The 11415-nt window shown below is 54.6% G+C and overlaps 2 protein-coding genes across 2 annotated transcripts in view; one reads left to right on the top strand and one right to left on the bottom strand.

Moving 5' to 3' along the window:
* Positions 1-764: 764 nt before the first annotated feature.
* Positions 765-7528, bottom strand: LOC139240182 (small ribosomal subunit protein eS27). The gene is made up of 4 exons (XM_070868604.1): positions 7449-7528; positions 4023-4131; positions 2864-2974; positions 765-1061 (listed from the first exon to the last, which is right to left on the bottom strand). Exons 1-4 carry the CDS (start codon positions 7452-7454, stop codon positions 1033-1035), a joined length of 255 nt encoding a protein of 84 aa, XP_070724705.1. The 5' UTR covers positions 7455-7528; the 3' UTR covers positions 765-1032.
* Positions 7198-11415, top strand: part of LOC139240181 (ras-related protein Rab-13-like) — a 49724-nt gene continuing 45506 nt past the window's right edge. Inside the window, exon 1 of the mRNA XM_070868603.1 lies at positions 7198-7281. The gene's annotated coding sequence lies outside the window, so the exon portion shown is untranslated. The remainder of the gene's footprint in view (positions 7282-11415) is intronic.

Below are 11415 nucleotides of genomic sequence, written 5' to 3'. Positions count from 1 at the left end.
TCGGAGGGGCGGTACCGAGGGAGCGCCGCACTGTCGGAGGGGCGGTACCGAGGGAGCGCCGCACTGTCGGAGGGGCGGTACTGAGGGAGCGCCGCACTGTCGGAGGGGCGGTACTGAGGGAGCGCCGCACTGTCGGAGGGGCGGTACTGAGGGAGCGCCGCACTGTCGGAGGGGCGGTACCGAGGGAGCGCCGCACTGTCGGAGGGGCGGTACCGAGGGAGCGCCGCACTGTCGGAGGGGCGGTACTGAGGGAGCGCCGCACTGTCGGAGGGGCGGTACTGAGGGAGCGCCGCACTGTCGGAGGTGCGGCCTTTCGGATGAGACGTTAAACCGAGGCCCCGTCTGCCCTCTCGGGTGGATGTAAAAGATCCCGGGGCCACTATTGGAAGAAGAGCAGGGGGAGTTCTCCCCAGTGTCCTGGGGCCAATATTTATCCCTCGACCAACATCACTAAAACAGATGATCCGGGTCATTATCACATCGCTGTGTGTGGGAGCTTGCTGTGCGCAAATTGAGCGTTTCCCACAATACAACAGTGACCACACTCCAAAAAAAAGTGTTTCATTGGCTGAAAACTCTTTGGGACGTCTGATGGCTGGTGAAGGCGCTATAGAAATGCAAGTCTCTCTTTTTACCCCAGGGGTGTAAATTGTGCCCCAACCAGTCCAGCATATTTTCAGCCCCAAGCCGCGCGGTCAGACGCACGAAGCCCGCGCGGTAAGAGTACCCGCGGCCACCGAACCCGCCAGTAAATAAGCCACGGGTCAAATCGTTGCCTCATTTTATTTTTTTTTTTGACAATTCTTAAAACAAGGAACTCAATACCAACAAGAGGATTCCCCCCCCCCCCAAAAAAAAAGTGTAGAGAAACCAGACGGGCGAGACCACGGGACAGTGAGGCTCCCCCTCTCCCCCACCGCCGGCCGGGAGACGAGGAAGCCAACCAACCAGTGTCCCTCAGCGAGAGTGCCAATGGCCTAGTCCCGGGCCGCGTGGGATCGGCCCACCCAGCCTCACACCTCAACCTTCATCTTAGTGCTGCTTTCTTCTGAAGGAACAGCCTGCAACAGAGAGGTGGGAGGAAAGGATACCCATTAAAAAAAGACACAAGAACGAGAGAAGTGGGAGGCGGCCCCCTCCATTCAGTGAGATCTCGGCTGATCTTCGACCTCAACTCCACTTTCCCGCCCGATCCCTCGATTCCCCGAGACTCCAAAAATCTATCGACCTCTGTCATGAATATACTCAGCGACTGAGCCTCCACAGCCCTCTGGGGCAGAGAATCCCAAAGATTCACCCACCCTCTGAGTGAAGGAATTCCTCCTCATCTCAGTCCTCAATGGCCGAGCCCTTATCCTGAGACTGTGTGACCCCTGGTTCTAGACTCCCCAGCCCGGGGGATACATCCTCCCTGCATCTACCCTGTCAATCCCCCTCACAATCTTGTACGTTTCACTGAGATCGCGCCTCATTCTGCTAAACTCCAGAGAGTATGGGCCCCAAGTATGGGCCCAATCCAGGGCCTTGTAGCACAGCCATCAAAAAAGGCACCTGTCAAGAGTGTTTACATAAGAAATAGGAGCAGGAGTCGGCCATTCGGCCCCTCGAGCCTGCTCCGCCATTTGATACGATCATGGCTGATCCGATCATGGGCTCAGCTCCACTTCCCTGCCAGTCCCCTTATCGCTTAAGAAACTGTCTATCTCTGTCTTAAATTTATTCAATGTCCCAGCTTCCACAGCTCTCTGAGGCAGCGAATTCCACAGATTTACAACCCTCTGAGAGAAGAAATTTCTCCTCATCTCAGTTTTAAATGGGTGGCCCCTTATTCTAAGATCATGCCCTCTAGTTCTAGTCTCCCCCACCAGTGGAAACATCCTCTCTGCATCCACCTTGTCGAGCCCCCTCATAATCTTATACATTTCGATAAGATCACCTCTCATTCTTCTGAATTCCAATGAGTAGAGGCCCAACCTCCTCAACCTTTCCTCATAAGTCAACCCCCTCATCCCCGGAATCAACCGAGTGAACCTTCTCTGAACTGCCTCCAAAGCAAATATATCCTTTCGTAAATATGGAAACCAAAACTGCACACAGTACTCCAGGTGTGGCCTCACCAATACCCTGTATAACTGTAGCAAGACTTCCCTGCTTTTATACCCCATCCCCCTTTGCAATAAAGGCCAAGATTCCATTGGCCTTCCTGATCACTTGCTGTACCTGCATACTAACCTTTTGTGTTTCATGCACAAGTACCCCCAGGTCCCGCTGTACTGCGGCACTTTGCAATCTTTCTCCGTTTAAATAATAACTTGCTCTTTGATTTTTTTTCTGCCAAAGTGCATGACCTCACACTTTCCAACATTATACTCCATCTGCCCGATTTTTGCCCACTCACTTAGCCTGTCTGTGTCCTTTTGCAGATTTTGCGTGTCCTCCTCACACATTGCTTTTCCTCCCATCTTTGTATCGGCAGCAGTTTACACGGCTCAGGAACGGGCCAGTCGGTCCCACCGCTCCGTGCCGGTGTTTATGCTCCACACGAACCTCCTCACTCCCCCACCATATCCTCCCATTCCCACCTTACTTCAAACATCAGTTCAGCCCCCCATTTCCTTTCTCCCTCATGTGTTTATCGCGCCTCCCCTTAAACAGGCTGGCCTGGAGCGACGCACCCTCGAAATTCTTTTGAGTGGCCGGCCCCTTTAACGGGCAGATTCCCGCGCGCGCACACAGGCGAGGGTTTCCCGCGTGGGACCGCCGGGCGGTTTGACCGGAACCTTGCCCTGGAGCTGCCGGCTGGGCGGAGGAGGACGGGACGCGACGCTGCGTACGGAAGCGGAACGCAGGCGGGAAAGCTCACCTTCTGTCAACCTGGCCTTCCCCCCGGTGGGCTGGCAGAGTACGGTGGAACATCCGACACACAACACCACGGTCTGAGCGTGGCTGAACACGGTGGTGATTTTGTAACAGCCTGGAGGAGGAGGAGGAGCAAAACGGCAATCAGGGGCAGGCAGGAAGGCGCACGGCGTCCCAAACAACCAACAAACACGCGTGTACGGTGCACACAAAACAGTTACACGCAGGGATAGTTAGGGTTAGGGAAAGGGGGCTGCAGATACAGAGTAAAGCTCCCTCTACACTGTCCCCAACAAACACTCCCAGGGCAGGTACAGCACGGGGTTAGATACAGAGTAAAGCTCCCTCTACACTGTCCCATCAAACACTCCCAGGGCAGGTACAGGGGGTTAGATACAGAGTAAAGCTCCCTCTACACTGTCCCATCAAACACTCCCAGGCCAGGTACAGCACGGGGTAAGATACAGAGTAAAGCTCCCTCTACACTGTCCCATCAAACACTCCCAGGGCAGGTACAGCACGGGGTTAGATACAGAGTAAAGCTCCCTCTACACTGTCCCCAACAAACACTCCCAGGGCAGGTACAGCACGGGGTTAGATACAGAGTAAAGCTCCCTCTACACTGTCCCATCAAACACTCCCAGGGCAGGTACAGCACGGGGTTAGATACAGAGTAAAGCTCCCTCTACACTGTCCCATCAAACACTCCCAGGGCAGGTACAGGGGGTTAGATACAGAGTAAAGCTCCCTCTACACTGTCCCATCAAACACTCCCAGGGCAGGTACAGAGGGTTAGATACAGAGTAAAGCTCCCTCTACACTGTCCCATCAAACACTCCCAGGGCAGGTACAGCACGGGGTTAGATACAGAGTAAAGCTCCCTCTACACTGCCCCATCAAACACTCCCAGGGCAGGTACAGCATGGTAAAGAACACTATAGATACCCAAAGCACGAGTGTATGATTTTGCATTCCCCCTCATTCTGTGGTGGAACAGGAACACGAGCGAGTGCAGAGTTAGGGGCTGTGTGCTGTCTCTAGCCGGAATGGGAAGGCATTTCATACGCCCAATAATCGCACACTGTGGAGGTGGCATTGGACAACAGCAGCCACCGGGGCAGGGGGGAGATCATCGCCCGATCTATGCACCAGGAGACACGCACCAGGACACTTGACATCCATGAAGTAGGAGTTCGGGCTTTGCACCAAGCGTTTCTTCTTGTGTTTCCTCTTCTCCTCCTCGGGAGACGGATGCAACAAATCTTTCGCCAGCTGGAGAGAGAGAGAGAAACAACAGCGTCAGTGCACTGAGCAGCCTCATTCCACGGCCCTCTCCCGCCCCATCGGTCATCCAACTGCACCCATTACCCCAGGCATAGAACACAAGAGCAGGGAGATTAGGCTTGAACTGTATAAAACACGAGTCAGGCCACAGCTGGAGTACTGCGTGCAGTTCTGGTCACCACACTACAGGAAAGATGTGATTGCACTGGAGAGGGTGCAGAGGAGATTTACCAGGATGTTGCACTAGAGAGGGTACAGAGGAGATTTACCAGGATGTTGCACTGGAGAGGGTACAGAGGAGATTTACCAGGATGTTGCACTGGAGAGGGTACAGAGGAGATTTACCAGGATGTTGCACTAGAGAGGGTACAGAGATTTACCAGGATGTTGCACTAGAGAGGGTACAGAGGAGATTTACCGGGATGTTGCCAGGTCTGGAGAATTTTAGCGATGAGGAAAGATTGGATAGGCTGGGGTTGTTTTCTTTGGAACAGAGGAGGCTGAGGGGAGACCTGATTGAGGTGTATAAAATGATGAGGGGCCTGGATAAGAGTGGATAGGACGGACCTGTTTCCCCTGGGCAGAGGGGTCAACAACCAGGGGGCATAGATTTAAAGTAACTGGGGGGAGGTTTAGAGGGGATTTGAGGGGAAATGTCTTCACCCAGAGGGTGGTGGGGGTCTGGGGTGGAACTCACTGCCTGAAAGGGTGGTAGAGGCAGAAGCCCTCACCACATTTAAAAAGTACTTGGATGTGCACTTGAAGTGCCGTAACCTACAGGGCTACGGACCGAGAGCTGGAAAGTGGGATTAGGCCGGGTGGCTCTTTGTCGGCCGGCGCGGGACACGATGGGCCGAATGGCCTCCTCCCGTGCTGTAAATGATTCTATAACCCTGTAAGCAGTTTTACAAGGGTGTTAAGAAGAATCAGACGACTGGATCCCCTAAAGAGGCCCTTTTTAAACCTGCTTTTCCTGCTCCTGGGTCTTGATGATTCGGCTGTGGGCCACGGGCAGGACTTGGGGCCCACGTGTTGGGACCCCGAGGCGCTGTTGTGCTACCAATCTATGGCCAGCACAACGCAATATGGCAGGCAGACTTGCATTTATATAGCGCCTGTCACAACCACCAGACGTCCCAACGACCTTTACAGCCAACGAAGTACTTTTTGGAGTGTGGTCACTGTGGTATTGTGGGAAACGCAGCAGCTCAGTTTGAGCTTTGGGCCGACGCGCCAGTCCCTGGGCCCAGGCCTCGGCAATCCGTGCGGAGCACAGGTGTAGACCACTCGGCCAGTGTCCCTCCCAATCCCAAGCTGCCAGCCCACGGGCTCCGGGACCAGCGTCACCATCTTAACCGCCCAGCAGGAATAACATCACCACTGGCCATCAGTCTCGTCTCTCAGGGCGGTGCTGAGGGAGCGCCGCACTGTCGGAGGGGCGGTGCTGAGGGAGCGCCGCACTGTCGGAGGGGCGGTGCTGAGGGAGCGCCGCACTGTCGGAGGGGCCGTCTGTCGGATGAGACGTTAAACCGAGGCCCCGTCTGCCCCCTCAGGTGGATGTAAAAGATCCCGGGGCCACTATTGGAAGAAGAGCAGGGGGAGTTCTCCCCGGGGTCCTGGGGCCAATATTTATCCCTCAACCAACATCACTAAAACAGATGATCCGGGTCATTATCACATCGCTGTGTGTGGGAGCTTGCTGTGCGCAAATTGAGCTGCCGCGTTTCCCACAATGCACTTGGCGGAAAAAAAGAACCTGATTGGGCGTAAAGCGCTTTGGGACGTCCGGTGGCCGTGAAAAGGCGCTATAGAAAGGCAGGCGAAGAAGCCGGGGACAAACTTCCGTCGTGTATTGAAGCACGCACGGCCGGGGAGGGAGAAATGTCACCGAGGGAGATTTGCCGCTCGCCCTGCGGCCAACTGTTGGAAGAATTGAAGAGAAGGGCCGCTGGCCGTCACCGGGAGGCCCCAGGTTCGGTTTATTTTTCCGCAAAATGGTCAACAGTTTGGCCGGCTGATCCATCACGTGGCGACTAAATGTCATCTGCCTCCCCAAAAAATGCAACTTGCACAAATAGTTTGCTGCCATTTTGGACACGAGCATCCAAAAATAAAATGTTAATACATCCAGCAGGAGCAAGTCCCTCACTTTAAATGCAGTGCGGGAGCAGTTTGCATTGTCACAGCAGAGCTCCGCTGCTCGCTGGTTTGCACGACAGGAAAAAGCAAGACTGCACGGGGCAGCGAGCGCAAACATTTTGCACTTTTACAACAATTTTGCAAAATCCCTTTGGATTCTGCGAAGCTGCATTGGGCAGAATTTCGAGCAATGCTCCCAGACTCGAATGCAATGGGAATAATTCGACCCCAGGCTTTTAATGCAAGGCCTTTTCCACATTTGCATCTGCTTTGCAGCCTCCAGCGATTTGCAAAGCAGCTCCCCAATCTTTAAATCCAAGCCCTCAGGTTCGGCAAAATGTCCTCGTCCCCTCCGTTTTGCGCCCACCCCCCCCCCCCAAGGCTTTAAATGCAAGGTGTTGCAGTGTTTGCATTTGCTTTGCAGCCTTCTCCATTTTGCATTAAAACTGCTCCCCGCAATCTTTAAATCTATCCCTCGTCTCCTTTTTGTTTGTGCAGTGCCGGCGGACGCGGCCCGGGGATCTAGGGCTCGCGCCGTCACCACAGGAGACGGCGGGTTTGATTGACAGCAGCCAGGCAGGGGGAAAGACACGCGGCTCGCGCCATTGCCCCGAGTAACCCCGAAGGGGAGCAAGGCGATTGGTGGAGATTCTGGGCCTCGCGTGACCCACGAGGGGTCAGGGAGAAAGGGCGATTGGTGGAGAGGGGGGGGGGGGGTAACTGGGGTTCGCGGCGTTGCCCCGAGTAACCCGAGGGGAGAAAGGGGATTGGTGGAGAGGGGGGGGTTAACTGGGGCTCGCGCCGTTTGCCTGGAGTACCCACGAGGGGTGAGGGAGAAAGGGGATTGGTGGAAAGAGGGTACTGGGGCTCGCGGCGTTGCCCCGAGTAACCCGAGGGGAGAAAGGGGATTGGTGGAGAGGCGCGCTCCAGGGCAACGGCCGTCCGTCTTCTCGCCAGCGGCCGTCCGCCATCTTGTTTTTCCGTCTCCTTCGTCGTCTGGTAAAAAGAAAATGTGGGCTAAAAGCGCTTCGGCCCCCTCCATTATCCGCCCCGGTTCCCCCCGCCCCTAGTTACCCCTCCATTCCCCCCCACTCTGCCACTTTCGGCCCGTTCGCCGGCCCCTGGCGGGCCTCCCGCCGCCCTTTCTCCTCGCCGCGGACACTCACGGGCATCTTGGCGTGGCCTCGCTGCCGCGGAAAAGGAAGAAGGCCGGGCCGGGGTCCCGGATATAACGGGGCCGCCCCAAGTGCAGGGGCCGGAAGCCGGCGCGCGTCACGTCCTGGGTGGCGACCGCGCGGGGCGCCATCTTGGCAAAGGTCAACCTCGCTCTCTCTCGCCCCTCAGCCGCCGCCATCTTGGGAAAGGCCCGACTAGTTCAGCACCCGCCATCTTGGGAAAGGACTGGCTGCCACCCATTCCCCACACCCGCCATCTTGGGAAAGGCCTGCTTCCCCATCATCTACATACAATTGACTGAATCCAACCTTTAAATTCCCTCTTTTTTTTTGCCTAACACGTGTTTTTATGATATTAATTCAACAATGAATCAAAACTCTACCACCAATTAGAATAGAATCATAGAAATCACGACACAAGGAGGCCCTCTGGGCCATCAGACCCGTGCTATCCGAGCTCTTCGACCAGAGCCGCTCGGCCTTGTCCCCTCCGCTGGTCCTCTCTCTGTTTATATCCCTCCTTTTCAACTACATATCCCATTCACTTTCAAATCGACGTTAAAATCTCTTCCTCATTAACCACTTGTGGTAAGGCCGTCCAAGTTCTTCGACTCACACAGCACAGAAGGAGGCCATTCGGCCCATCGTGTCCGCGCCGGCCGACAAAGAGCCACCCAGCCTAATCCCACTTTCCAACTCTCGGTCCGTAGCCCTGGAGGTTACGGCACTTCAAGCGCACACCCAAGTGCTTTTTTTTAATGTGCTGAAGGTTTCTGCCTCTACCGCCCTTTCAGGCAGTGAGTTCCAGACCCCCACCACCCTTTGGGTGAAAATAGTTCTCAACCGCCCCCCCCCCCCCCCTCTAATCCTTCTACCCACGACTTTAAATCTATGCCCCCTGGTTATTGACCTCTCTGCTAAGGGAAATAGGACTGAGATGAGCAGAAACTTCTTTACTCAGGGAGTGGTGGTTCTTTGGAATTCTCTACCCCCCCCCCCCCCCCCCCGAGGCTCAGTCGCTGAGTATATTCAAGACACAGATGCTAGATTTTTGGATATTAAGAGAATCAAGGTATATGGGGGTAGTGCAGGAAAGTGGAGTTGAGGTAGAAGATCAGCCGTGATCTTATGAGAAACAAAGAAAATAGGTGCAGGAGCAGGCCATTCGGCCCTTCGAGCCTGCACCACCATTCAATAAGATCATGGCTGATCACATTCACCTCAGTACCCCTTTCCTGCTTTCTCTCCATACCCCTTGATCCCCTTAGCCGTCAGGGCCATATCTAACTCCCCCTTAAATATATCTAACGAACTGGCCTCAACAACTCTCTGCGGTAGGGAATTCCACAGGTTAACAACTCTCTTGAGTTAAGAAGTTTCTCCTCATCTCGGTCTTAAATGGCTTATTCCTTATATTGAATGGCGGAGCAGGCTCAAGGGGCCGAATGGCCAATTCCTGCTTCTAATTCGTATGTACTTGTCTTCTTATGTTCCTCTCCACTCTCCCCAGGCCCCTCATAATTTTATATACCCGTGCCAGCTCTTTGAAACAGCTATCTGATTCGTCCCATAGCCCTTGCAATTTTCTCATAGGGTATTTATCCAGTTACGCGTGGCGTAAGTGTTATTTCCTCATCTCCCCTCTGGTTCTTTCGCCAATTGTCTCAAATTTGGGTCCTCGCAGAGTGAATTCTAGTGCCTTCAGGGAATGGGACAGTTTAGGGGGGGGAGCAAGAATCATGGCTATGAGACCACATCAAAAGAAAATTGGATCAGTACTTGCAGGGATATGGGGAAAGAGCGGGGGATTGGTTGCCATGTCTTTGAATGAGCCGGCACAGACTCGATGGGCCGAATGGACCCCCTTCTGTTTCTGTACTATTCTATCATCCTACCACTCTTTTGCTGAAATGCACTGCTGATGGAACAAGAATAACCTTGTGCTCTGAATTCTCATATCGTCTTTAATTTACTGTCTTCCTGCTCCGCCCCCTCCCCCCCAACCCCCCCCATCAATTTCCTAAAAACACGAGAATTCACCCTATTGCACAGAAATGTTAAAAGATCAATCAGGGATCACTATCCAAAGACCTCTGCTCGAAGGTATACGTGTGGGCACAGGAGTGAGGGCAGAATCAGACTCGGCAGTAATGCCCCATCAGGTTGAATAGCCTGCCAACACTCACGGTATATCTCGAAGATGCTGAGAAAGAAAGAAGACTTGCATTTATATAGCGCCTTTCACGACTACCAGCCGTCTCAAAGCACTTTACAGCCAATGGAGTGTGGTCACTGTTGCAATGTGGGAAACACGGCAGCCAATTTGCGCACAGCAAGCTCCCACAAGCAGCAACGTGATAATGACCCAGATCATCTGTTGATTGAGGGATAAATATTGGCCCCCAGGACACCAGGGATAACTCCCCCTGCTCTTCTTCGATATAGTGACATGGGATCGTTTACGTCCACCTGAGTGAGCAGACAGGGCCTGGGTTTAATGTCTCATCTGAAAGATGGCACCTCCGACAGAGCAGCGCTCCCTCAGTACTGCCCCTCCGACAGTACGGCGCTCCCTCAGTACTGCCCCTCCGACAGTACGGCACTCCCTCAGTACTGCCCCTCCGACAGTGCGGCGCTCCCTCAGTACTGCTCCTTTGACAGTGCGTCGCTCCCTCAGCACCGCCCCTCCGACAGTGCGGCGCTCCCTCACTATCGCCCCTCCGACAGTGCGGCGCTCCCTCAGTACCGCCCCTCCGACAGTGCGGCGCTCCCTCAGTACCGCCCCTCCGACAGTGCGGCGCTCCCTCAGTACCGCCCCTCCGACAGTGCGACGCTCCCCCAGCACTGCATTGGGAGTGTCGGCCTAGATTGTTTGTGCTCAAGTGCCTGGAGTGTGACTTGAACCCACAACCTTCTGACCCAGAGGCGAGTGTGCCAACCCACTGAGTCACAGCTGTCACTTAAGACAATGACTGTTTCTCCAGTACCTCATCCAAGAAGGCTTTCTCCGTGTGCGAGCCTCGACACAGTGTGTCCCCGGGCTATTCAACTGCAGGAGCATTCTCGCTGATCCTACCCTTGTCCAGCGGTCAGAGAAGGCATCTAAAAGCAAGGAGGGAAGACGGCAAAGCAGCGATGCTGAGGGGTGGTGTAGCGACTGAGTAAAGCCCCCTGGTCCCTCCACCGAATCTCGGATCGCTGCCCCTCCCCTTCCCTCGCTGCCCATTTTTTCAATTCCCTAATTGATCTCCCAGAATGAGATTGCCAGTCTAGACATTAGTCTAAGCACCTTTTTCTGCAGGGGCTATATAAATGCAAGTTACTGTAATGCCAGGAAACGGCAACTTGATGCCAGACGCCGACACCGTCCTTGAAGCTCGGCAAATTTCTGCTTTCCTCGACTGCTAATCGTACTGGCTATCTTTTTAAAATTTGTTCCGGGGTGCAGGTGTCGCTGCCAAGGCCGGCATTTATTGCCCATCCCTAATCGCCCCGTGAGAAGGTGGTGGTGAGCCGCCTTCTTGAACCGGTGCAGTCCGTGTGGTGAAGGTGCTCCCACAGTGCTGTTAGGGAGGGAGTTCCAGGATTGTGACCCAGCGACGATGATGGAACGGCCGATATATTTCCAAGTCGGGATGGTGTGTGACTCGGAGGGGAACGTGGAGGGGGTGGTGTTCCCATGCACCTGCTGCCCTTGACCTTCTCGGCGGGTAGAGGTGGCGGGTTTGGGAGGTGCTGCCGAAGAAGCCTTGACGAGTTGCCGCGGTGCATCTTGTAGACGGTGCACACTGCAGCCAGGGGGCGCCGGTGGTGGAGGGAGTGAGTGTTGAAGGTGGTGGGTGGCGTGCCCATCGAGCGGTCTGCTTTGTCCGGGATGGTGTCGAGCTTCTCGAGTGTTTGTTGGAGCTGCAACTCATCCAGGCAAGTGGAGAGTGTTCCATCACACTCCTGACTTGTG

Source organism: Pristiophorus japonicus, chromosome 30 (assembly GCF_044704955.1).
Source record: "Pristiophorus japonicus isolate sPriJap1 chromosome 30, sPriJap1.hap1, whole genome shotgun sequence".
Classification (NCBI taxonomy): Eukaryota; Metazoa; Chordata; class Chondrichthyes; family Pristiophoridae; genus Pristiophorus; species Pristiophorus japonicus.
This window is presented reverse-complemented; position numbering and strand designations above follow the sequence as displayed.